This window comes from Ustilaginoidea virens, chromosome 2 (genome assembly GCF_000687475.1).
Source record: "Ustilaginoidea virens chromosome 2, complete sequence".
Classification (NCBI taxonomy): Eukaryota; Fungi; Ascomycota; class Sordariomycetes; order Hypocreales; family Clavicipitaceae; genus Ustilaginoidea; species Ustilaginoidea virens.
This window is the reverse complement of record NC_057317.1, coordinates 4,898,894-4,924,385: the sequence shown is the minus strand read 5'-3', so window position 1 is coordinate 4,924,385 and position 25,492 is coordinate 4,898,894. Positions and strand designations below refer to the sequence as shown.

Sequence of the window (25,492 nt, the reverse complement as noted above, 5' to 3'; positions counted from 1 at the left end):
TCCATCCCAGACAAGGGATCAGCGAGCGACGTTTAGCATCAGCCGCGATCCATCCCAGCCAATCCATGAGCGAGCGACATTCAGCATCAGCCGTGACTGTATTCCCCCCAACCAATCTATCAGCAGTCAACACCCACCGTCCACATCTATCGTTCCATCGCAACGTGTCAATGCACAGCCCCCGTTCCCTGACCCCCCCACCCCCCGCCACTCCCGCTCTGCCAACGTGGTCTGGTCTGCATGCATTACCGACTGACTATTTTTTTTAAGCCCACTTCTCCGATGCGCATCGTACGTGAAGAAAAAAAAAAGAAAAGGAAAAAGGGGGGGAAGAGGAAGGGAGACACGAACTGTATGCTCGTCATGTCGTCTTTCGTGTCCAACGGCGCCTCTGCGAGCGAATAAAGGGAAACATGCAGAGAAATAAAGAAGAGGAGGAGAAAAAACAGAGAATAAGGAAAATAAGAATAAAAAGAGAAAAAAAAAGAAAAGAAAAGAAAGAAGAAAGAGGGAAAGAAAGAAAGAAAAAAAAATAAAAAAGAGAACAAAATCATGCCCTTGGGTCAATTGTGCGGTCCTCGTGCCCCCAATCACCGTCGGTACATGTCCCGGCTCCGCTCAGGTCCTGGAGACCGGCTTCTGCTCCTCGTCCTGTGGTCCCGGCCGTTCCACCGCTCGTCCTTGCCGCCGTTGTACCGGCGCCGGTCCTCCCACGGTCGCTCGTCTCTTCTGCGCCCCCCTCCCTCGTCACCCCTGTAAGCTGGGATGTACGTGTCCACGTTGTCGGAGCCTCCCTGGCTGGCGGGCGGCGGCCCTCGGCCCGGCACGCGGCTTCGTCGGTGGTCCGCGTCGTCCCTGCTGCTGCTGGCGCTGCCGCCCGCGCCCGGCCTGTCTTGTGGCGCGGGAGGCCGGGCGTGGGGCACCCTATCCCTCTGCCAGGCCGGGCGTCTCTCGTCTCTGTGACGGCTGCCGTTGACGCCGTTGCGGCCGTACGCGTCGCCGCTGGTGAAGCCGGCCGTGGCACCGTTCGCGTCCGGGCCGACGCCCACGGTCCCGCCCTTGGGTGCCGGCGGCAAGTTCGCTTTCCGGTCGTGGAATTTTCTTCGGTCCAGCTCGTGGCTGTCTTCGTATGTCGGGATATCCTCCGGTGCCATGGGCAATGGTGCCATCTTGAAGTACGGGTGCTCCAGGGCGTCTACGGCGTTGATTCGCGTCCTCCAATCAAGCTTCATGAGCTCCTTCAGGAGCGAGATGGCCCCGGAGCCGTATCTGAACACGATAGTTTAGTTGTCCGAACGAATTCGCAACCTTGAATCGTTGGCGCAAATACTTACTCCTTGAAACGGCTCTGCAGGTTGCCGGGTCGCGGCCGCGGCGACAGGTGCTCACCGCCAGGAAGTTGTTTCCATCCAGGCATGACATCGTCGTTGGGCGATCCCGCAAGATCCCATATCAAATCGAGCTGGTGTGCGTCGCTCTCCCCAGCCAGGATTGGCTTCCCAACCAGCATTTCGCCAAAGACGCAGCTAGCAGCGGTTTAGTGGTTTCATGAGGCTGGTGGAAGAAGGGGGAAAGACTGGCTTACCCGACGCCCCAAACATCAATGGCCGTCGTGTACTGTCTCAGCTGCAGCAGCAACTCGGGCGGGCGATACCATCGCGTAACCACCAGCCCCGTATAGTCCCGACGGCCATCGCCCATGGGCCGTCCGGGTCGAGGCGTGGGGCCGTCGTAATGTCTTGCCAGACCGAAATCGGCAATCTGCAGCAGGCCCTTGTTGTCGATGAGCAAGTTTGCCGCCTTCATGTCTCGGTGGAGGATGTGGTTGTCGTGGAGGTAGCAAAGGCCCTCCAACAGCTGCTTGAGGTAGCACTTGATCTGAGCTTCTTTGAAGTGAACCGAGGGGTTGTCGAGGAGACCAGAGAGATCGTGGTCCATGTAGGGCGTAACCATGTACATGATTGGTTTCTTGCGCTTGTCGGCTAGTCTGCAGTCAGCGGAAACATTCGCGACTACACAGAGATGCGCTTTTTATTTTATTTTTCCCGTTTTGAAAGAGGGGGGGGGAACCCACTCGGTCGCGATGGATGCTCGACAGCTATATCCTCGAGGCTGAGTATATTCTTATGCGACAGCAACTTGAGCAGCTTAATCTCTCGCAGTGCTGTAATGGGGAACTGGGTTCCCGAGAGGAGTGCTTGTCAGTAGAGGCGCGAGCACCAGGCGGGCACACGGTCAACCAACGTACGCCATCTTTTTCGTGATGCATGATGATCTTCTTGAGGGCAACGAGAGCACCCGTCTTTTTCGAGCGGGCTTTGTGAACCTCCCTGTCCGACGAGCAGATGGGTTAGCAAAGGGGCAAAGCCAAAGCTGTTGTTGTTGTTGTTGTTGTTGTTGTTGTTGTTGTTGTTGTTGTTGTTGGCATTCCCTCGAACCGGGCGAGGCAGGCCGCGGCATCAGAGTCCCGTCATACCCAAACGTTCCTTCTCCCAGCTTTCCTTGCAGTTCGTAGTCGGAGATGCGCGAGCACCCGGTGAAGCTGTGTTTGGGCCGCAGATGGCCGAGGGCAAAAGTCCGGGGGGACGTGCCATCCGGCGTCGGATCGGGGGGGAGGTCCATGATATGGTGATGGGCCGCAGACGTTATCCGGACAGGGGAGGGGTCAGGCGTCGAGGCGAAATGGCGAAATGGCGAGCCAGGCTTAGGATGGCATTGGCGTGGTCAGGCGGGTTGTGTATGTGTAGATTGACGGATTGATGGTTTGCGCGAAGAAGCGCGGCGGGTCGGGGGGGGGGGGATTTTCGGTAGGGACGAGCGACGGCCGGAGACGCGGCTCGAGCAGGAGGAGAGGGATGGGCAATTTCGGGGAATGCGAATTGGGTCGAGGTCGAGGTCGATGCCGGGATGCCGCGATGCCCCGATGCCGCGATGTCGCGATTCTGCGGGCGAATGATGGCGATGCGATTTAGAGAGACACAGACGGGGTCATGTCAAGGGAATGACGGGATGTGCAAGGGGCTGCCGAAGAGTGACCCAGTGGCCGTGCGGGGAATTGACCAGGCACGGCGTACGTATGTAGTAGTGCTCGCGCTGCCCGGACGATGCTTGCTCGTGCTTTTCGTACGCACTTGCTCGTACCAGGCGTACTGTGTGGCTGGCTGCCTGCACCTGCCTGCACGACGGGCCTGCATGACCTGCAACCGCTATTCCATCCAATCCCAGGCCCCGCCAGGCCCCGCCAGGCCCCTCCGGCCCCGCCGTGGCCCTGCCTGTCCAATCGCCGCTCCGCACCCAGCTGCCCCGCCCTGAAGCGGTCTGGTGTTTACGTTTTTCATCGACTTGAAACGAGTCCAAGGCCGACCTTCGGCGTTGAAGCCGGCGCCGGCCGCAGACCACGATAACGATGCCCTGGGCCAAGCAGCCATCGCGTCCTTTTCCTCCCGCCAAATCCCTCCAGTCGTTTCTCTCTTTCTTTTTTATGATCCCCTCCCCTCGTTCCCCCCTTTGCAATCGGGCAACGTTCGTTCTCCTCCAACCCGCTTCTGCAGCCGCTGTCCCCCCCCCCCCCCCCCCCCCCCCCCCCCGCGAGAAACAATACCATGTCGCCGGCGCAGGCTCTCCCCGACCACGACCAGCCGGCCGGCCTGCCGGAATCCCGCGTGCTCATCATCGGCACCGGCGGCACGATATGCATGCAGGAAGGCCCCGACGGCCTCGCCCCCAGCGAGGGCTTCCTCGAGAGCGCCATGGCGCCCCGGCCGACGTTCAACGACCGGTCCGGGCTGGACGGTGAGCATTGATTACCCCCCCCATTCATGTCATCCGTCTTTCCTTGAACACCCCCTTTGCAACATGCTGGATGGTCCCCGCGCCTAACCACCCAAGCCCCAACCCTTTCTCGGCGCCCTCTTCTCTCCCCCTCCCCCCCCCCCCCCAGTCAAGCTGCCCGCCTACCGTCAGGGCCACCTCATCTCGGTCGACTCGCTCCGCACGCCGCCGACCGCGCACCAGCGCCACATCCGCTACGGCATGCTCGAGTTCAACCCGCTGCTCGACTCGTCGTCCATCTCGGCCGCCGACTGGGCCGCCATGGCCGACTGCGTCAAGCAAAACTACCACCTGTTTGACGGCTTCGTCATCCTCCACGGCACCGACTCGCTGGCCTACACGGCCTCGGCCCTCTCCTTCATCATGTCCAACCTGGGCAAGCCCGTCATCCTGACCGGCTCCCAGGCCCCCATCTTCGCCCTCCAGTCCGACGCCGTCGACAACCTGCTCGGCTCGCTCATCATCGCCGGCACCTTTGTCCTGCCCGAGGTCGGCCTCTTCTTCCACCACAAGCTGTACCGCGGCAACCGCACGACAAAGGTGTCCTCGGCCGCCTTCGAGGCCTTCGCCTCGCCCAACTGCGAGCCCCTGGCCAAGGTCAACGGGCTCGGCATCACGGTCAACTGGCCCCTGGTGCTGCGCCCGACCAGCATCGCCGAGTTCGCCGTCCAGCAGCAGCACCTCGACACCAGCCACGTCGCCTGCCTGCGCGTCTTCCCCGGCATCCGGCCCGAGATGGTCGACGCCGTGCTCCGCCTGCCCGGCCTGCGCGGCCTCATCCTCGAGACCTTTGGCATGGGCAACGTGCCCGGCGGGCCGCGCGGCCGCCTCACCCAGGTCGTCTGCGCCGCCGTCGAGCGCGGCGTCATCGTCGTCAACGTCTCCCAGTGCGTCAGCGGCTTCGTCTCCCCCGTCTACGCCCCGGGCACCCAGCTCGGCCGCGTCGGCGTCATCTTCGGCCTCGACCTCACCGCCGAGGCCGCCCTCGCCAAGCTGTCCCACCTCCTCGCCCTGCCCGGCCTCTCCCGCGACCACGTCGCCCGCCAGCTGTCCCGCTCCCTCCGCGGCGAAATGACCGAGATTGCCCACCCCACCTTCTCGCACCCCGCCGCCGCCCTCGACGACGCCGAAGCCGCCGCCGCCTCGCGCCTGACCGCCGCCGAGGCCGCCTTCGCCGCCCTCGGCTACGCCATCCAGAACAACCAGCCGGCCCTCGTCAGGCAGCTCCTCGACCGCCCGGGCAGCCAGCTCCTCAAGACGGCCGACTACGCCGGCAACACGGCCGTCCACCTGGCCGCCGTCAGCGGCAACCGCGACATCATGCTGGACCTGCTGCAGCGCGGCGCCAGCGTCCACGAGCGGAACCGCGCCGACAACTCGCCCCTGTTCCTGGCCACCCTGTCCGGGAACGAAGACTGCGCGGGCCTGCTGCGCTCCGCTGGCGCTCACTTGTCCATCGAGGAGATTGAGCGAGGGCCCCTGGCCAAATACCGCCGAGAGCAGCTCGCCTAGGGGTTACCATCCATCCCTCAGTTCATCCATCCATCCATCCATCCATTCCCCCCATGCCGTCTACAGACGCCGTCATCTCTCCAAAACTTAAAAAATCTCAATAGAAACTACCGTCCTTTAGACCCGCCCAATCTGGACTTTTGCATCTGCCCAACCACCTTTCTAGCCAACAAACAGCCTTTCCCTCCCTCTCCCCCTTCTCTCCCGCTCCGCATCGTCCCTCTTTCTCGTAGTCGACGGGCACAAAACAGTCCTTCCTATATAGTCTCGTGGCTGATCTGATGGTTCAGGGAAATTCCCATCATACCTGCACACACCACCCACCCCGTGGCACGTGGCACATCTTCTTCCAAATCAAATCTTGAGACAAATCAGCTGGTTCAACCCGTAACCACCTTGACAATGCCGTGGTATCCCGACTAGCGGAAAAGCCCAGACCGAATCATCACGTTACAGCTCTTGGCTTGCCACTATCCACCATCACCATCACCATCACCATCCACCATCCACCATCACGAATCCGTTGGCAAGTCCGAGGCGTGCGACAACACCACCTCAACAATGCGGCGCCGACCCATCACACATCATACATGCCGGTTCTTCACATTGCGCATGTCACCACACCAATAAGCCATCGATTAGCCACCAAAAGTCGCCGTAGCCGCCATCTTGCAACACCAGTCACCGTGATTCTCCCCCCCTCTCCCCCCTTCATGAGCTCATGTAATGACCCGTCTATCATAAAACTATACTCGTTTGAAGCCGCCAACCGCCATTCTGTAGTAGTGTCCTTTCCCTACGAGTCCAAGGCAAAATTGCACAGCTTTTGTCTGCTCATCAACATCAGAGCCGAATATCCCCGTGTATCCAGTGTGTCTACCCTACTCTTGCTTGGCCACCATCTCGCACACGCTCGAAACATGTACGCGCACCACCTTTGGGACAACCTTGACGCCAGCTGGCTCAACAAACATTCACACTCTCTTTGCAACCATCTTGGGATATTCTCCTTGTCCCAAGCCAGTCCGTTATCGCAGGAAAAGGTCTCCAACCCCGTTTCTCAGCGATCTGGTCCTGTCTATGTGGTCCAGCCCGAGGTAATCGTCCTCCGGTGCTGCCAAGTTCCATAGCTCGTCATCTATCACGCAACGTTAATAACCGGCATCATCTGACAGGATGGGCTGCAGAGACAAGGGATGGGAGACTTACCATCGTTGAGGTACTGTGGCTTCGAGTAGTTTGCTCTCCGAACAACCGCGAATTTGATCTTCTCAAAGCTCTTCCCCTTCAAGCCGGTGCGTTTCTCAAGACGCTTCTTGGTGTTGGCAAATTTCTCGCCCTAACAGAGTGTTGGCTGTTTCCAATACAAGCGTTGCCACAACGTTGAATAAAGTAGAAACAAAGGCAGATGGTGGTTAATGAGCCTGGGGCTTGCCTAGACTTACCTCCTTCAATAGAAACTTGAACGGAACACCATGCACCCTGTTGACTTCGTTTTGAAAATGGAAAACTTGGATAAAGTTCTCTTCCGGGGCGGCCACTTCCTCTTCCGTGACTCGCTCGGCATAAATCTGCGTGTATTCATTGAGGTTCATGACTGGGTGGTCACGTCGGGGTTCCCGATAGAATCTGTTTGAACTTGTCTCGTATACTCTTATCCTGCCACCTTCTTGCTCATCCGGGATCTGCGCTTTTTTTATCAGAGCCTGAATCACATCTTCAACAGTGCCAACTTTGGGTACAAGCAGGTCAAAGTGGTCCTATCCAAACTTCCATGTTAGTGAATCTTCGCACGCGCAACACAAGGTGTCGTTAAGCAAGCCGCATGTGCTTCATACCTCTTTGGTGATACCTTCGCTTAACCAAGTAAGCTTGATGTTCTTTCGGGTGTCCAACTCCGCCAAGCTCATTTCCAACACCTCGAAATAGAAAGCATCGCCTCTTTGACTCGAGTTGAGTCCACCTGATCCCATGGGGTTTAAGATTTGTTTCAAACTGGGATTGGTTCCGCGTCGAACAGGCGCTTTCGGGTTATTGGTCGTAGCATTGACAGTCCACAAGCGTATGTGGGTGGGAGGTACATTTAAATAGCTTCCGATTCGGTCAGACAAGACGTCATAGTTGATCTTGGAGTTGAGCACAAGATCAAAGGGTGGATATTGGTCCTGGTCACATCTGGTTGGGTGAGGATGGAACCTGACGGTTCTCTTGTTCTCCAAGAAATCGTAATACTCGCGGGCATCTTCAAAGCGATCCGAAGAGCGTGTCCTGGAAGTATTTAGCAAATCGAGTTTTCAAAGAAAAAAAAAAAGGGCCCTCGCAACTTTGTCCAAACTTACGTTTCCTGAATAGGTTTGTCCTGCCCTTGCACATTGTCCGCCTGGCGCGCAGAAGATCGTTGGAAGCAAATAATGTCGCCGTCTTGTAGCTCAGCCACCTTCAATGTCTGCTTGGGCTTTAAGGGTTCGATCATGGTAGGTTTGATTTCCTGATCAAAAGTCAGTAACAGTGCAGTTCGCAATCCGTAGAAGAAGTAGGGGGGAAAGAGGCAATACATACCTCCCACAGCAAGAGTTTATCATCTGCAGGCAGTTTCTCGCCCCATCCCATCTTCTCCAGAATATGGGGTACCAAATCCTCGACTTTCTTCTCCTTGCCAATATAGACATGGCCAACACCGCGCAGTTTCTGCTCTTCACTGTCGAAATACTTCAGAAAGAGGAGTATGGTTTCGTTTTTGATGACCATGCCATTCGATTGGCTCTGGTACGACGGCCAGATGGGGTCGCCATCCGCATCGAATTCCTCGGCAACCTCGGCCCAGATGCGCAGACTGGAGTCACGGTGAGCCGCAGCTCGGTTATACACCTCTTCTACGGTCGGGCGCAGGTCCATGATCGGTTGATCCGGGCGAATCGTCTTGTTTTGACGATTCACCATCAGCCACAACCGTATCTTGCGCGCCTCTTGGCCCATGTCCTCTGCAATCTGATTTGCGAATTCTTCCACGGTCATGGCCCGACGAATGCGGTAAGTCCGAGGCGAGGATTCTTCAATTTCTTGGTTTGGATCAAAAGTACACAAGTCGGTAGAGCCGTAGCAACGGAACGTGTCATTCGTGATGACTTTTACCATCATGTAAAGGTGAGCTTCTCGCTGTTCGCGTTTCCGAGCCTCTCTCAGGGCGTTTTCCTCGTCAAATCGTTGCTCTAGAGTCATGGGTCAGATTGTGCTCCCGCGCTTTTTTGAAACAAGGGAATAGTCAGGGAATGGCCATACGCAAATGTTCAGGAATGTCATTCTTTCCTACCGGACAGAGAATCTTGTCCAGCTTCGATTGGCGAATATAAACTAGCATGTACGCACTATTCTGGCGAACGATGGGAGCCTTCTTTTGGAGGGGTGCGCGGGTCCCGTTGGGGGTTCTATACACTCCTCCAAAGTTCTCTTCCAATACTTCTCTGGAAGTGGCTCTGGTCACTTTGTCATCATCATAGCGATAGAACCAGCCATCCTTTTCGGGTTTGATGAAGGCATAGTAATGACCCGCGTTAAGGTCGCCACTGTGAACGAGTACTCCATGAAGCTGATATGTCCAGGGTTCAGACTTGTCGGCGTCGTCTATCAGGTACGGAGCAGCGTCGAACACGTCGGGAAACTCATATCGGTCATTGATTTTCATCATCATGTCGCGCTGGATATCGTACTCGAACCGCTTCAGTTGTAGGTGGAGCACATCGGGGAAGCTGGTAAAGATGACACCTTTGTTGGCATCTTGCAACTTGTGCTCGTCTCCGGCAAAGTACTGGTTTTCGCCGTCCATTTTTTCAACCTGGATGTAGTCTTGGAAACTCTCCAGCAGGGTCTTGTTCCCACTAACGTTGAGCTGGATATCCCAAAAGTCCTCGATCCGACTCGACTCGTAATCCACGTTGATACATGAAATATAAGTCTTGATTTTGCCGCTGAACATTTGAGGAAGCACGTTTTCTGCTATCGTGCCCTTCATTTTTTCCTCCATTCGCTCCATCAGTTTCCGGGAGAGTTCTTGAACGTCTTGCTGCTCGAAAATGTGGCGGGTCTCCCAGCCAAAGGACTTTGTGAGCTCGCTAGTACTGACGGCCTGATCAGAGGTTTGAAGTTGGTAGAAGAGTCTCTGCAGCGTATAAGCAGAATTTTGCATGCTTTCGTCATTTTCTGTAGGAATTTCGTAGACAGCCTGGGTGATGCCATTAGTCAAGTTGTAAGCAATTGACAACGATTGGACGGGCCAGGGGGGAGGGGGTTTGTGGGTAATACCTTTCGAAAGGCATTAGTGAAATACAATGACTGAAGAAGACTATTTAGATAGCAAGTGGCGCCTTGATTCTTAAGGCCAACGTAACCAGTTTCTTTCTTTGAGTCGTAGTTGACGAAGTTGTGCCATAGAACACCAGTCTCGTCCTCTACGACACGAACGTAGGCTGTGATGTTGGCGGCATCATTTTCGCAGAGCGGTCGAGTGCCGTGCTCCCAAGGCACGTTGAACATCCTCCTATGCTCAACAAAGCGGGTGAAGCCCCAATCACCTTCCTCCTTGGTAAATCTGTGATTGGCAGCGTGATGGACATATAGGCTCGGGTCGTTGGGGTTCCAGAGCACCAAAGCGAATTGTACACAGCAGCTCCAGTCGTCGGGTATGGCGTCTGGCTCGAAACCATGCTCCAAGTAAATGGAGCATTGGTCGGTGTTGTTACCGTGTGGAAAGAGAAGGATTCGCCTGCAAGACGCGAATGGGTCAATGAATTTTCACTTCAAGCGATACCGCCTAACTATCGAGAAGAGCTGTTCTACGTACCATGGGTAGCCGCCAGCTTGGAAGACCGGGCCATGCTCCCTCTTGCCCATGCTCCTCCAGTTCTCAACAGACCAGGTGTTGTAAGCATCTTGGAGAACCTTGGGTTCGTCCAACAGCGGAGTGAGGGCAAGTTCCTTCATAGCCTCGTCTAATGATTGTGCGTCAGCAGAATGCGTCGTCGTCTTGTTCTGCGCCATGACGTCGAGGTGGAAACAGCTGGGTCAAAGGGCGTCAACGTACAGTCATTTGCCAAGGGAAGGTCCTGCAGCTGTTGGTCTGAATCGCTCTGGTCGAGGCCATCTGGGTTGATGATGGCAACAGATTCCTTGTCGGGACCATTGACGATGCCGACATAGTCATCCGTGTCCACCACCATCTCGTTGGGAGAGTCGACATTGTAGCTCTGATTTTTGGGAACCCTGTCAGCTCTGAACTTGGAACGGTGACTAAGATAACGAGTGCCACAGAACATTGCGGGCCAAGACTCGGAAGAGAAAAGGGAAACGATGGGGTTGTGTTGCGAGGCCGTGTGCAAAGAACCGCAAGAAGAGGAAAATTATCAGCTAGCTGACACGGGTTGAACGGCTGGCAACAGGTTGAAAGAGTCTCGAAACGCCTCGGGACTGTTGGCATGGGTATTCGGTGGCTAAGCAATTGTTTGCTCTGCCGTCGCTTGACGCTTGATGCAAAGCAGGTGGGTAAGAAAGATACTATCGAGACAATGGCTGCCGGAGGGTAGTTTCGTGCCGAAAGAAAAAAAAATATGGTGATGGTGATGATGGTGATGGTGATGGTGATGATGATGATGATGATGATGATGATGATGATGATGGCGCGGGCCGCAAGGCAGATGAATCCAAACAAAGCTCGGCCGGCAGAAAACAAGCAATTTGAAGCAAAGGCTCTCTCCTTCGGGAGGCACAGGGAAATTGCAGAGATCCTGACGCAGCTGGGACAAGATGATGGCCAGGTGACAGCTTTAGGGAAGGTGCAGCTCATCACGTCTGGTAGCGACTAGCGACGATGCTACCCCCGTCAGATTCTGCCGGGTGTCTCTTACCATTTTGAAGGCAACTAGCGAGACGAGGCCAAACCAAGCTTCGCAACGCCCGAATTGACGGCTCGCACAGCCAAGAAGAAAGGCTGGCAGACGCGGCGCCACGCGGAGAATGGGGTTGGGGGAGGTGAAGCGAGGTGGTCGGTCGGTATCGGCAGCAAAATGTGTTATCGCGTTATCTCGTGGGTTTTCGATCGCAAGTCGTCTGAAGCTGACGGGGGGCTCAGTGCAGCCTTTCCGGAGATGCGGCGGGCGGTTCGGTCTGGTGGACGGACTGCGGCGGCGAGGGAGAGGGAGGGGGGGGGGGAGGCGCGCGCGGAGAAAAGGTACGAACTGGCCTGCCTGCGCAGGTGATGGGTTGGGCAGGTAGGAGGTAGGTATGAAGTAGTTGGGAAGAACGACACGTCTCAAGTCAATGCTCGAAACGTCGACAACGGGAAGGAGGGGGGGGGGGGGGGGGGGGGTGATGGATGAGAACTGTGGGCGGCGAATTACGACGACGTCGACGTCAGGCATATGTATAAGCAGCCTGCAAGCATAGTACGTGCCAGGATATGATAGATTCGCACTAAACCAAACCCAGACCCGCTCGCTAGGTGGCTCTCTGAGCGTTAAACTTTTTCAAAGGGCAGCAGCAAGTATGTAGCAAGTAGCAACTGGCAAGTGGCAAGTGGCAAGCGTCAAGTGGCAAGCGTCTGGTGCCAGGGAAAAACCTCGGGGGCCAGCTTGGCAGACGCCAGGCAGATGGCCAATGCCAGATTCCAATGCGGGGGTGGAACAAGGTTGTTGCAGCAGCTGCTGACTTGATGCTGCTTGCTGCTGCGACTGATGCTGCTGCGCTGAACGCTTGCTGCCAGGCTGCGACCAGAACTGGACATATGCTGCTGTCAATTGTCAATGCAAGGTGGTTGGCCTGCGGGGGCTTTGCAAAAGTTTGCACCAGCAGCTGTAGCCGGATGATTTAGCTTTCGGTGTACCTTGGCCCTTGGCTCTTGGCTCTTGGGGTCAGCGGCCGCAGAGCAGGCGGCAACGATCAATTTGCTACGGGGGAGACAGTCGGCCCATCTGGTGCCATGTGGGAAGCAGGGGAGCGTGTTGGTGATGGTTCTTCCGGCTGATTAGATGTTTAGACCAAAGGCTGCGGAGATGCGGCTTTGAAAGCAGAAACTGCATGGATCGACGGCACGGAGTTTTGGGCGGCATCCAGGTTCCACAGTTTGAGCAGCACGAGCATGAGCACGACAGAAGAGTCTTTTCCCGGCGTAGGGCTCACGTATCATCAGTCAGGGGGAAGGGGGGCTGCTGGGTGGGCACGAGGCCACTTGGAACAGAGAGAGCGTCCTTGCTTGTTTGGAAATACGGACTAGACTGGACCGCGCAGGCGGGCAACCGGCCGACTGGAGCTGTGCGACCTTGGCTTTCAATCCTTCTCTTTCTACCGAGTACAGGCCAGCGGTTGCATCTTCAACCGAGAGGGCTCTGGATGAGGCAGGCCAGGCAGGCAGCTTAGCATAGGTTTCCTCGGTACGCCACCCAAGGCTGCCGCGACAATGGCGCGCCTGCATCGTGTCGTCGTCGTCGATGGACCACGGGGAATGTCGATTGACTGGATTCAAAACGAGCCTCGTGGAGTTGGAAAAAGACGACGGCAGAGTTGAGCACTGGATGCCGCCGACATGGCTCATCAAGATGTCAACTGGTATTGATTGATCTGAGCACAGCACAGGCTTGTCAACTGCGCCCATGTTCGTTGCAGCGGTCTGGTGCAGAAGACATGACCGACCACTAAATTTCTCCCTGGGCTCAACCGGCTCAACTGGCTCAACTATTGACAGCTACCTAGCTAGCTACCTGGTACCTGGCAGGTACTGCGCGCAAAGAAGTACCAGGCCAGACCCAGTGCCATCTTCTCCACTTGCCCAGGGCCCAGCCCTGGCCATCTTTCACATGTCGCTACGGCTTGACGCTTGAACTGCGGACATTTGCGTCCCGTGTGTCAAGTGGGCCGCGCAGTGCGGGTATGGGTACGGGTCGCCCGCCCCCCCCCATGCATACCAGGTGCCTAGGTACCTACCAAGGTACCTAAGGTAGGTAGTCTGCGAATGTACCCTTCGAACCATAGTAAACCATCGCGCCACCATGGGTGCAAATGCCGATACCGCTCGGGGGCTTTCAGCCTCTGCGAGTCAAAAGTCCCGGCAATGCCATGGCCGCCTAACCCCAGAGTTGGGCCCGAATCCAGCAGCTCCGCCGAGGCCATGGATGGATGAGCCACGACTTGGCTGGGCTGCTGCACGGCGGGACTACCCTGTGCGCCGTGCACTGTGCCTTGCGACCCGAGCAAAACCACCAGACATCGTCAATGCCATGGTCGCTCGGTTCACGTCCTCCTGGCCGATCTCGCACGCTAGCCCGATCACCCAAGTCCTCTTCTGCCAACAGGCAATCACCAAAGCCTCGAGGCAGCAGCCCAGACAAGGAACGCCGGAGCGCGCGCGTGCCCCTACCGCCGCCCTCTGCTGCATGGAACCGCAGCCATGCTTTCCGTCGCGCTGCGCAAGGCCAGCCAACCGTGCCGAGTGCCCGCCGCCGCCGCCGCCGCCGCCGCAGGAGCCGCAGGAGCCGCAGCTGTCCCCCGGCTCCCGCCGCGCAGGCAGCCGCCGCCGCAGCAGTCCCGGAGGGCTACCAACGGCGCTTGGCGCCCCGTCTCCGTTCTAGATGAGTATGCGCCGCCGTCACGTCACGTCACGTTTGCAGCATCTCCTCTGCCCTCGCGCGCTAACCGCCACGGATTGGCGGCTCCGTAGATGGGTCGCGAGGGAAGCCAGGCCCATCAGCCTGCGGCAGCTCATGGTCTTTGGCCGCTCGTTGACAGAGTCACGACTCATCAGCTCCGCAAACTACGTCCGAACAGAACTCCCGGCGAGGTTTGCCGACTCCCCTTTTCCCCCCTCCTCCATCTCTTTGCCGCGCATGCCGCGCCGTTCGTTTGTTGTTTTCTTCCGCTGACGGAAGGACTCGCCCGGCAGGATAGCTCATCGTCTGCGCGACATGCAGCAGCTGCCGTATGTTGTTGTCACCAATCCGCATATCCAGCAAGTATACGACCTGTACTACAATGCGTTTGATCAGTTCCGCAAAATGAAGGAGATCAAGACGCTGGACGACAACGAGAATCTGTCCCGCATCATCAGACACAACCTGAAGGGCCACTTGACCGTGATACCAAAGCTAGCCATGGGCATCCTCGAATGCCGTGGCCTCATGGATCCCGTCCATCTCGACAATTTCATGAACACCATTCTCAGATCTGTGAGTCGTCAAAGCAAGAAGGCTCAGCCAGAAAGAAAAGACGGGAAAGAAAAAAAAAAAAAAAAAAAGAGAGAGAGAGAGGGGGGGAGAGAAGAAAAGAAAAGAAAAGAAACAAACGCTCTGACACTCGCCACAGCGAATCTCGCGCCGCGTCATCGCCGAACAGCATCTCTCCCTCACCGAAACCTTCAACTCGCCCTCCTTCTCCCCCGGCGCTAATCTCTCCGAGGCCGACTTCATCGGCGAGGTCTTCATCAAGTGCTCCGCCAAGGACGTCATCTCGAGATGCGCAAAGGCCGTCACCGCCCTCGCCCGCTCCACCAACGGCCCCGACGTCCCCATCCCCGCCGTCAACGTCGTCGGCCACCTGGACGCCAGCTTCCCCTACATCCTCAGCCACATCGAGTACATCGTCGGCGAGCTCCTGCGCAACTCCGTCCAGGCCGTCATCGACCGCCACCAGAAGCTAGGCGCCGCCGAGCCCCCTCCCCCCGTCGAGGTCACCATCTGCGAGGCCCAGGACCACGTCATCTTCCGCATATCCGACCGCGGCGGCGGCATCCCCCGCGCCGAGCTCCCCTACCTGTGGTCCTTTTCCAAGGGCCCCAACTCGCAGCACCGGCTGGAAAACCTCGGCCAGGTGCCCCGCATGGCCGCCACCATGCAGGAGCTGCACGTCGAGGACGAGCTGGGCCGCGCCGACCTCAAGACGCCCGCCTACCAGAGCTCCCTCTCCTCCCTGACCAGCAGGCCCCCCAACCTGAGATTGGGCATGGGTCTGCCCCTCAGCAGAGTGTACGCAGAGTACTGGGCCGGCAACTTGAACCTCCACAGCCTGGAAGGATACGGCGTCGATGCCTTTCTGCAAATCTCGCGGCTGGGCAACAAAAACGAGCAGCTAGTTACGAGGGCGAGCATGGACTCTGTTTAAGCTTGACCGAAGACAACAACAAGAAGAGAAAAAAAGAAATCGAAAACGAAAACGGAAACGAAACGGAAAGCAAAGACAAAACGTCCCATTCCTTCACCATATACTCCCAACATTGGCAGTCGATAGCCGCGCAGAATCGCATGTCTTTACGCTTCTCTTTGGCGTGTAGCGAGCATCAAGTATTAGCAATCTCAGTCTTTTATACTCGACTGGCATATTTAATAGCGGACGGTAGTGGCGGAGTGGGTTGTCACGTCACCCCCCACCACTTCATCGCGGGTTTGCCCATCCTGTATTTCCCCTTTTCTCCCCATCGGGCCAGCCGATTTCTGCGTTATTACATCTTTCCATACTGGTCTCTACTGAGAAGCGCCATGTCAAGTAGTTGTTCCGGATCTGAGATGATGTTTTTCTGCTTGCTGGTCACAAAAGCTGTGCGCCATCCAGATAAATGAATGCATCATGCACGCACCAATATGCACAGGAAGCCCTCATTTTGGCTTCATGCTTCAACCACGTGTACAATCTAATTCGGTGGTGATTGGGTCATGTTAGGCAAGTGAACTGCCGAGCTGATCAAAGACATGGTCCTTGAATAAAATCCGAGGCAATCAAAGACGAGGGGAAAAAAAAAAAAAAAAAAAACACTTCATTAAGATACACAACTTAAAAAGAAAAGAAAAAAAAAAGAAAGGCTTGCATTCCGCGCGCCTCAATCCTGTTCTTCAATTAAAAACAGGCTGGGTCATACTTTTTTTCCCCCGTAATTGCACATCTAGACGACCCCGAGACACAGAGAGAAAGTCAAGCCCTCTTGATGATTCCGCTGACCCCCTTTCAAAATAAAGAGTCCGGTAGGGGTGTGTGCATCTCCCAAAGCCTTCAGAGACTCCCCTAGTACAACCAGGTACCTTGTTCGTATCCATAATGCCGTTTCCCCCTCCAGTGTGGTATTAATCAACCATTATCATGGGAGAGTGCCATTGCTTCCCTGAATCCTTGCTAACATAGTCATGAGCATGGAAAAGCAGCAAAGAAAGTAGATGAGCGTTTCATCTTTACAAGGCTGACTATAGTAAGCGCATCGGCACTAGCGGCGGCCGTGGCTGCGGACGGCACTGCCTTGCATCTGCTCGAGCTCGGTTTCCAGCTGCTTGATCTGGGCGTGGGTTTGTTCGAGATCCTTGTTGAGACGGTCGCGCTCGGCAATGAGTTTCTGCTCCCATTGTCGGAATCGCTGCTCCTCGATCTTGACTTGCTCGGTAAAGCGCTTGCGGAGAGCCTCCTCCTCCTCCTTGAATTTGGGGTTGTCCAGCTTACGGGGACGAGCCTCGCCAAACTTGCGAGTTTCCATCTGCTGAGCACGGTAGGCTTCATAGTGCAGCTCCTCAGTGGTGTGGATGAGATCGAGCATATGGGTTCGGATCAGGATTGATCGGAGCTTCTTGAAGTCGCAGTGGTCCTCGTTCTCGACCTCGGCGACGCCCCAGGAGTACTGACGACCCTTGACGATGCGGCCGTCGCTGGTCTTGACATCCTTTTCAGAGCCGATGACGGCAAAAGGCATAGCAGCCATGAGGCTTCGAGCGTGCTGGGCGGCAGCTTCATCGTCCTCTTCGATGGGTGGTTGGTAGCTCTTGATGTTCTGGGCCTCGATGACGGAGATGATCTGAGCCCTCATGTGTCAGCCGGCCTATCCGTTGGTATGGACATGGAAACCATGACGGATTGTTCAGTTTTTTGAAGGAAAAAAAAAAAAAAAAAAAAAAAAAAAGACACTCACCCTTTGCTTGAATCTGGCCAGGTCAGCTGGGCTCAAAGTGTCGGCCTTGGCAATGACAGGGATCAAGTTAACGCGAGAGCTGAGTCTCTTCATAACTTCGATGTCGAGGGGCTTCAGCGTGTGGCCAGTAGGGCGAATAAAATACAGGCAGGCGTGGACGCGAAGGTCAATCTTGTCCTGGCGGCGAGGCTGCTGCTCCTGAAGCATGTACGATTCATGTTGGTCGTCGAGGAACTCGATGATGGGCATCCAGGAGTCGCGGTTGTTGACGTAGTCACCGAATCCAGGGGTGTCGATGACAGTCAGGCGAACTAGGGTGCTGGTTAGCGAGCCTAGGAGATGCTCGTGCGCGGTAGGTAGGTGAAGCCATGCGTGTCACGTACCCTTGAAAAACTTCTCCTCCAGCTCGGCCTTTGTGATCTCAATCTCGACCGTCTTGTCCACCTGCTTCTGGTGCCGACGCTTGTGGTCGGCATAGTTCTTGATGGTGGTGGAGAAGAGAGTGTTGATGAACGTGGTCTTTCCCAGGCCCGATTCGCCAGCAACCTACACATCATGATCCGGGTCAGTCAGTGTGCAGCTATTTCGACGTCGAGACCTCGGAAGAAGAATTGATAGGATGCAGGCAGCCTTGGAGGGAACGATACCATGATGGTGAAGCTGGCTCCACGCTTAGCGACAATCTTGTGTCGCTGGTTGGGGAGGTTGGCAATGCCAATTGGTGAAGCGCTCTCCGCAGCTGGGGCCATCTTGAGCAAATGGGAAATGTAAGGTTACGGAAATATCGGGAAAATTGCACGGCCTTGAATCCGGAAAACAAACAAGCACAACGGTGGCGTAGTAGCTCAGAGGGAACGGCAAAAGGACGCCGGAATCGAAGAAAGTCAATCAGATTGAAGGATGGAAGGTGGAGGGAGGATGGCATGCAAGCAAGCTGGATGGGCAAGCAATCCGATGTACTTCAGGGGCACGCACCAGGCCTCAACTGGGAGAAGAGAAGAGGAGGGGGGGGTGTTGTCGGGGGGGGGGGGGGTTGTCGGGGCGGAGGGCCTGGCAGTGCGGCCTGGTTGTTGCTTCTGTTGCGTGCTTGGCAGCGCCAGCTGTTGCACCTCAGTGGGCAACAACTGACCGATTGGCTGGCTGACTGAGCTGCCCGGCGTTTCCTAGGACGTGACAGGGGCAAGTGCTGAGTGCTGGGCTGGCAGGTTGATGTCCCTTTGGTCTCTTTGCTTTTCTCTTCCCCCGGCGGCGGGACCATCAAGCGCTTAGCCCGATTAAGCTTTGGGCAGGCTCGAGGAACAATTATCTGCCGGGCCCTCGGCATGATGGCCAATGGGGGGCCACGGTTAGCTCAGGGAACCAATACGGAAGTGCAGAAAATCTGCTGTGTGGTTATCGATAACAAGTCGCGGATGAAATTAATTTTGGCAGCTGGAAACAAGAAAGCAAGGCAAAAGGCAAGCATACCAGCGGGATGGTTACTGCAGGCGGCCTCACAACATGAAGACTGACTTCAAGGTAGGAACTCGGCGCAACCTGCTTGTCCATGCGCTTCTCTGAAGGGCGGGCTGGGTTAACGTTGGCAAACAGTTTTCAAACTTGCTGGGCACCGTCTACTGTCAGGGCAACCTGCTCTTCAGTCCCGACGGCACCCATCTCTTCTCGCCGGTGGGCAATCGAGTGACCGTCTTCAATCTTGTAGAGTAAGTAAATCCGCGGGGGTTGTCGGATAGAAGGCAGAAAAAGCAGAGAACCCGCTGACCTGATTCTCTCTTCAGAAATAAATCATACACCTTGCCCTTTGCGCACCGGAAAAACATTGCTCGAACGGGCCTGACCCCCCGCGGCAACCTGCTTCTTACCGTCGACGAGGATGGCCAGGCCATCTTGACAAACGTCCCTCGCAGGATCCCCATCTACCACTTTTCTTTCAAATCGCAGGTCACGGCGCTGGCCTTCTCTCCCTCGGGCAGACATTTCGCCGTTGGCCTGGGTCGCAAGGTGGAAGTCTGGCATGTGCCCTCCACACCGGACACAAACTCGGATGGCGGGCTCGAGTTTGCGCCGTTTGTCAGACACCACAATCACACTCTTCACTTCGATACTGTCCGGCATATCGAGTGGTCTAGCGACTCGCGATTTTTCCTCACCGCATCCAACGATTTGACCGCGCGGATATGGAGCCTGGATCACGAAGAGGGGTTCACGCCTACCGTCTTGTCCGGCCACAAGCAAGCCGTTATCGGTGCCTGGTTCTCTCAGGATCAGGAGACCATCTACACCGTTAGCAAGGACGGCGCCGTTTTCCACTGGCGTTACGTCAAGCCCCTCCATCCAAAAGAGGACGAGGGGACGCCCGATCCTGACGATGACTCCGACATGAGATGGCGAATCGTCCAGAAACACTATTTCATGCAGGGGAGTGCCCACGTTCGATGCGCCGCCTTCCATCCGGAGACGAATCTCTTGGTCGCAGGGCTCTCCAACGGCACCTTTGGACTGTACGAGATGCCCGACTTTAACAATATCCACAAGCTCAGCATATCCCAGAATGACATCGACTTTGTCACCGTCAACAAAAGCGGGGAGTGGCTTGCGTTTGGAGCGTCCAAGCTGGGCCAGCTGCTGGTGTGGGAGTGGCAGTCGGAGTCGTATATTCTGAAGCAGCAGGGCCACTTTGATTCCATGAACTCCCTGGTCTACTCGCCGGACGGGCAGCGCATCATCACCACTGCAGACGACGGCAAGATCAAGGTCTGGGATATCCGGTCAGGCTTCTGCATCGTGACGTTTACAGAACACACGAGCGGCGTGACGGCGTGCGAGTTTGCCAGGAAAGGAAACGTGCTCTTCACAGCCAGCTTGGACGGCTCCGTCCGAGCGTGGGACCTGCTCAGGTACCGGAACTTCCGCACCTTCACGGCGCCGACGCGATTGTCCTTCTCCTGCATGGCCGTGGACCCCAGCGGCGAGGTTGTCGCAGCGGGCTCCCTGGACTCTTTCGACATCCACATCTGGTCCGTGCAGACGGGCCAGCTACTGGACCAGCTGTCAGGGCACGAAGGGCCCGTATCAGCCTTGGCGTTCTCGCCCAATGGCGACTCCCTGGTCAGCGGGAGCTGGGATCGCACGGCGCGGATCTGGTCCATCTTCAGCAGAACGCAGACGAGCGAGCCGCTTCAGCTGCAAGCCGACGTGCTGGACGTTGCCGTGCGGCCCGACTCCCTCCAGCTCGCCGTGTCGACGCTCGACGGCCAGCTGACGTTCTGGGCCGTGGCGGACGCGGAGCAGGTGGCCGGCCTGGACGGGCGGCGGGACGTGTCTGGCGGACGCAAGTTTGGCGACCGCAGAACAGCGGCCAACGTGTCGGGGACCAAGAGCTTCAGCACGATACGCTACAGCACCGACGGGAGCTGCCTCCTGGCGGGCGGCAACAGCAAGTACATCTGCCTGTACTCGGTGACGACGATGGTCCTGCTCAAGAAGTTCACCGTCAGCGTGAACCTCTCGCTCTCGGGAACCCAGGAGTTCCTCAACAGCGGCCGGCTCACCGAAGCCGGGCCCGCGGACGAGATGGACGACCAAGGCGAAGCGTCGGACCGGCAAGACCGCGCAGACTCGCGCCTCCCGGGCTCCAGGCGAGGAGGCGGCGACCCGTCGGCGCGCAAGAAGCTCCCGGCCGTGCGGGTCAGCAGCGTGGGCTTCTCGCCGGCGGGGACCGATTTCTGCGCCGCGTCAACAGAGGGCCTGCTGATCTACAGCCTCGACAGCGCGGTCGAGTTCGACCCGTTCGACCTCAGCATGGAAATCACGCCCGCGGCCACGCTGGGGGTGCTGGAAGCCGAGGGCGACTGCCTCAAGGCCCTGGTCATGGCCTTTCGCCTCAACGAGGCCGGCCTGATGAAGCGCGTGTTCCAGGCGGTCCCGGCGCCCGACGTGGCCCTCACGGTGGCCGGCCTGCCGACCGTCTACGTGCCGAGGCTGCTGCGGTTCGTGGCCGCCCAGGCCGACGAGTCGCCCCACATGGAGTTTTGCCTGTTGTGGATCAAGGCGCTGGTCGACAAGCACGGCGCCTGGCTGGCTGCCAACAGGGGCAAGGTGGATGTCGAGCTGCGAGTGGCGGCGCGCGCCGTGGCCCGGATCAAGGACGAGATCCGGCGGTTGGCCGACGAGAACGCGTACATGGCGGATTACCTGCTGGGCCAGGCGGGCCGGGCGGGCCAGAGGGGACTGGAAGCGACGGACAAGAGCGCCAGGCTTGTCGGGGCCGACGAGGCGGCGATGGAGATGGACGCGCGGGTCGAAGGCGACGACGAGTCGCATGATGATGATGATGAGGATGAGGATGAATGGCTGGGATTGGAATAGGCGCGCCACGTGTATATACAACGGGGATTATGTTTTTTTTTTTTTTCTTTTTCATTTTCATTTTCATTTTCTTCATTTTATTCTTTTTTTTTTCTTTTCCTTTTCGTTCTCTACACTTGGGAAATTCCACAAAAAAAAAAAAAAAAAAAAAAAAAAAAGGCAGCCCCAAGGCGACTGACCGTGTGTAAATACTAGAGCGATTGCATTCTGTCCATCCGGCCGATGATGTCTCGCACGTCACCCAGCTTTTCGGCCATGCCCCCATCGTCATCCCTCGCCACCCGCCATGCAGAATGAACACACACGCACAACATTCCCCCCCCCCCCCCCCGCCAACCAGCTCTCACAGCTCTGGAACGTCCTTCCAAGCCTCTTGGAAACCCGCCCCCATGACCCACAGGGTCTTCTGGCCCTCGACCCCCCTCAGCAACATGTGATGGACGTTGAGCCAATCACGCCCGTCCTGGAGCCTGATCCACGGCCTCCCTTTCCACTTGCCCGATTCCTGCTCGGCCAGGAGCAGCGCCCTCGCCACCTTGACGAGGTGCCCGTCATCGGGGACGGCGTGGTACCGGGGAAGCAGGTCTTGGGGCCGGGCGGCAGCCGACGCGTCGTCGCGGGACACGCGAAAATCCCGGATGGGCTGGACGCCGAGCGGGGGGCTCCCGCGGGCAATGTACTGCATCAGGTCGAAGCGCATCTTGTGCTCGAGCATGCGGACCCGGGCGCGGAGCGGGATAAAGGGCTTGTTGAACGAGAGGACAAAGGGCGCCGATGTCAGGCTGTGACTGGAAGGGGGGGGGGTGATTCGGTCAGTCAAGCTCGCCCATCAAGAGCGACGAGGGCGGGGGGAGAACACAAGAGAGAGGGAGAGAGGGGGGGGGGGGGGAGGGGGGGAGAGCGCGACGTACAGCAGGAAAAAGTCAAACTTGGGGAGATGCGGCGGATGCCCCGCGGCGGCGGCGGCGGCGACGTAGGCGTTGAGGTGCAGCAGCTCTGCGGTCCTCTCGTCGACGTCGTCCTCGCCGACGGTCAGGGTTGCCGCCAGCTCGACCGCCTCCTGCAGGCCGGTCCCCAGCACGCCGTTGTACAGCGGGTTGTCGTCGTTGAACGTGGCGGTGGCCACCAGGTCCGGGTGGTCAGCCCGCACGGCCTCGCAAACCTCGGCCAGGCTCCTGCGCGACGGCGCCGGCGCGGCCGTGGCCGTGGCCTTGTCGACCTTGTCGAAGAACTCGCCCAGCCGGTTCGGATGGACGGCCGCCTGGGCCAGGCCGGCGGCCACGAGCGCCGGCTGCTCCCACTCCAGCCCGTAGGCGAGGTGGATCATGGGGTGGGCGATGCCGGAAAACAGGCGCTGGACCATGTCGCGCGACTGCGGGGTGTCGCGGCACAGGTGCTCCTCGACGACGGCCTGCCAGCCGCGGCGCTCGATCTCGCGCTGGAAGTGGCTCAGGAAGTCGGGGTAGTGGTCGCCGCGGCCGAGGAACGAGGGGGCGTTGGCGGGCCAGTCCTGGAGGAGGGCGACGACGCTGTCCCGGACGGGCTTGGCCGCCAGCTGGTAGGTGCGGTTGGCGTCGTAGGCGGCCTGCAGCGTGGAGGGCGCGGCGCCGGTGCCGTAGAGGGTGAGGAGTTGGTGGGCGAGCTAAGCTTGGGGCCGCGACGTTTCTTTTGGTCAGCGAGTCGGGAACTTTTGGCTGGGGTTGGTGCTTTGACAAGGAAGGGGGTGTTTTGCGGTGTTTTGCGGTGTTTTGCGGTGTTCAAGGGGGAGAGAGGGTCAAGCAGAAAAGCATACGTGGTTGTGAAAGCCCGAATCGTTGAAAAAGGTGTGGTGTTTCTGCAGATCCTCCTGGAGCAGCTCCGAGACCTTGGAGGCGGCCTCCTCGGTCTGCTGCACCTTGCACAGGCGAGTGCCGCTTGCCCGGACGGCGATCTTGTAGGCGGTGGCCATGGCAAAAGTTGGGGGGGGATGTCCGTGATGTCCGGGATATCTGGAATATCAGGAGGAGTAGATGGAGTACCCGGCGTATCTGGAATATCTGGAATATATGTATATGTGGGGGAGTCGAGTCTGGCTAATGATAGCGACGACCGCTGGCACTACCGGCCAGTGCGTATATAAAAAAAAAAGGAGGGTACAGGTACAGGAACAGGTACAGGTGTGCCGCTGCAAAGCCGAAAAGGAAAAAAAGAAAGACATGGAAGAGGCGAGGCGCAGCGTCTCGTGCTCTATATACTGTACCCAGCAGGCCAGGCAAAACCATTTCCCACGGAGGAAACACAGGCTCCACGTCGCGAGCACCGGCACCGGCATCGGCATCGGCCCCAGCCCCAAGTAGCCAGCTGTCTCCAGCCAGCCAGTTATTTCTCTTGTATTTGAAAACACACGAGTCTGACATGGCTGTTTTCGGCAGCCACCAGACAGACGCATTACGTAGCGGACCCAGGAGCCGGGAGCCACCTTGGCCGGGAGCCCATCACACTGTGGGCCCCCGGGATTTTCGGGGATTCCCCCCCCCCCCCACCCCCAACGTTGCCAGCGCGAAACCCAGCATCTAGACGCAGGCCCCCGGCCCGCCATGAGGATCATGGCCCAGCTCTTTCAAATGGCGGCGACGTTTGCGGCGGCGTACGGCGTCGGCCATTGTGCGGGGCAAAAGTCGACTGTGTTGTTGCCTGCTAATAACCTTCTCAAGGTGGCGGCGCTAAGGAGCCACAACGGGCTAGCTTGCCCCACCCCCGCCGCTTTCAACAGGGTGTCAAACAGGTGTCCACAAGTGTCAACAGGTGTCCACAGGGTGTCAACAGGTAGGAAGGAAAATATATCGCAGTACATAATACCCAATAAAGTCACACATTGTGTGGCGTCACACTTTTGGTGCAACAAAATATATGGTGTGCGAGCAGAAAGAAGAGACATGGTACGGTACGTGGGTGCGTGGGTGGGTAGGTACCTAGGTAGGTACGTAGCTGCCTGTAGAAATTGTCCGTGTACCAAGCAAGGTACTTACTTCATGTACGGGCCTCCCGCTCTGCGGCTTAGCGGGCACGACGTGCTCCAAAAATCTGAAGCACTGAAAAAAACCCCCGAGGGGCCGGGGGTCCCGGAAAAAAAAATGCTCGATGCGGTGGTTGGATCATGCTCTAAGCGAACACATTCCTTCGTGTTCCTTTTGCACTACTACTCCGTACTCCGCCCGCATTGAACCTACCTCGCTTACGTACCGCCTTGAATGTGCCCTCGTCATTGGCCGGAGCTTTACGCTCGTGGGGCATGGGCCATGGCTTCCCCCGCACTTACCACGTTAGGACCCATCTTGAAAGGTGCTCCGCTCCGTACACAGTACTCTGCAACTCGGCAGGATCCACCCACCTTATTCATCGTCCCCACATGGCGCACAGACAGACAAGGCTGCCAGGGCAACCCGCCATGCAGCCCGTCATCCCCTTGAAGGTGCTAAGGCGCAGCTTCTGTACTGGACCCACTTTTTGCTAAGTACATACCTAGCAGGCACCTCCTTCTTACTAGACTGCTAAATATTAGGCACTGAAATCCTTATATTAGTAATCGTAGTATTTACGATATACCTGCTAATGACTAATATCAGGAGGTATAATAGCGGCTAAAAGCAGGCTATTAGTAAGGGCATAACGCCTATTTTCTATGGCTAAATTAGGAAATCGCCTTATAGCGCGCTATGTCGTACGGGGAGTGGCATGTAGCGCTTTATAACTCTGCATATTGTGGGAATTTCTGCTACTATACTACTTCATCGTCTGCCGATATACCCTTTAATATCCGGCTTTCTATTGGCTTGAACCCTGGTCCAGTACAAAAGCTGCGCCTTTGCACCTTAAAGGGAT

General features: G+C 57.3%; 7 protein-coding genes across 7 annotated transcripts; 3 read left to right on the top strand and 4 right to left on the bottom strand.

Moving 5' to 3' along the window:
* Nucleotides 1-590: 590 nt before the first annotated feature.
* UV8b_03134 (uncharacterized protein) lies at nt 591-2,622 on the bottom strand (the record flags this gene model as incomplete). The annotated part of the gene is made up of 6 exons (XM_043140632.1): nt 591-1,269; nt 1,335-1,526; nt 1,586-1,982; nt 2,075-2,177; nt 2,249-2,330; nt 2,477-2,622. 6 exons carry the CDS (start codon nt 2,620-2,622, stop codon nt 591-593), a joined length of 1,599 nt encoding a protein of 532 aa, XP_042996566.1.
* A 980-nt stretch (nt 2,623-3,602) lies between these two features.
* UV8b_03133 (uncharacterized protein) lies at nt 3,603-5,343 on the top strand (the record flags this gene model as incomplete). Its single annotated transcript, XM_043140631.1, has 2 exons — nt 3,603-3,792; nt 3,941-5,343. The coding sequence occupies 2 exons, from the start codon at nt 3,603-3,605 to the stop codon at nt 5,341-5,343; spliced, it is 1,593 nt and encodes a 530-aa protein (XP_042996565.1).
* A 1,028-nt stretch (nt 5,344-6,371) lies between these two features.
* Nucleotides 6,372-10,652, bottom strand: UV8b_03132 (uncharacterized protein; the record flags this gene model as incomplete). The annotated part of the gene is made up of 10 exons (XM_043140630.1): nt 6,372-6,481; nt 6,553-6,682; nt 6,789-7,103; nt 7,182-7,611; nt 7,683-7,831; nt 7,903-8,552; nt 8,623-9,562; nt 9,643-10,102; nt 10,181-10,328; nt 10,421-10,652. 10 exons carry the CDS (start codon nt 10,650-10,652, stop codon nt 6,372-6,374), a joined length of 3,564 nt encoding a protein of 1,187 aa, XP_042996564.1.
* Nucleotides 10,653-13,774: 3,122 nt separating this feature from the next.
* Nucleotides 13,775-15,480, top strand: UV8b_03131 (uncharacterized protein; the record flags this gene model as incomplete). The annotated part of the gene is made up of 4 exons (XM_043140629.1): nt 13,775-13,959; nt 14,045-14,164; nt 14,267-14,549; nt 14,686-15,480. The coding sequence occupies 4 exons, from the start codon at nt 13,775-13,777 to the stop codon at nt 15,478-15,480; spliced, it is 1,383 nt and encodes a 460-aa protein (XP_042996563.1).
* Nucleotides 15,481-16,570: 1,090 nt separating this feature from the next.
* Nucleotides 16,571-18,012, bottom strand: UV8b_03130 (uncharacterized protein; the record flags this gene model as incomplete). Its single annotated transcript, XM_043140628.1, has 4 exons — nt 16,571-17,149; nt 17,264-17,574; nt 17,647-17,809; nt 17,911-18,012. The coding sequence occupies 4 exons, from the start codon at nt 18,010-18,012 to the stop codon at nt 16,571-16,573; spliced, it is 1,155 nt and encodes a 384-aa protein (XP_042996562.1).
* Nucleotides 18,013-18,763: 751 nt separating this feature from the next.
* UV8b_03129 (uncharacterized protein) lies at nt 18,764-21,631 on the top strand (the record flags this gene model as incomplete). Its single annotated transcript, XM_043140627.1, has 3 exons — nt 18,764-18,781; nt 18,854-18,966; nt 19,042-21,631. The coding sequence occupies 3 exons, from the start codon at nt 18,764-18,766 to the stop codon at nt 21,629-21,631; spliced, it is 2,721 nt and encodes a 906-aa protein (XP_042996561.1).
* A 343-nt stretch (nt 21,632-21,974) lies between these two features.
* Nucleotides 21,975-23,579, bottom strand: UV8b_03128 (uncharacterized protein; the record flags this gene model as incomplete). The annotated part of the gene is made up of 3 exons (XM_043140626.1): nt 21,975-22,419; nt 22,543-23,273; nt 23,424-23,579. The coding sequence occupies 3 exons, from the start codon at nt 23,577-23,579 to the stop codon at nt 21,975-21,977; spliced, it is 1,332 nt and encodes a 443-aa protein (XP_042996560.1).
* Between the last annotated feature and the right edge of the window lie 1,913 nt (nt 23,580-25,492).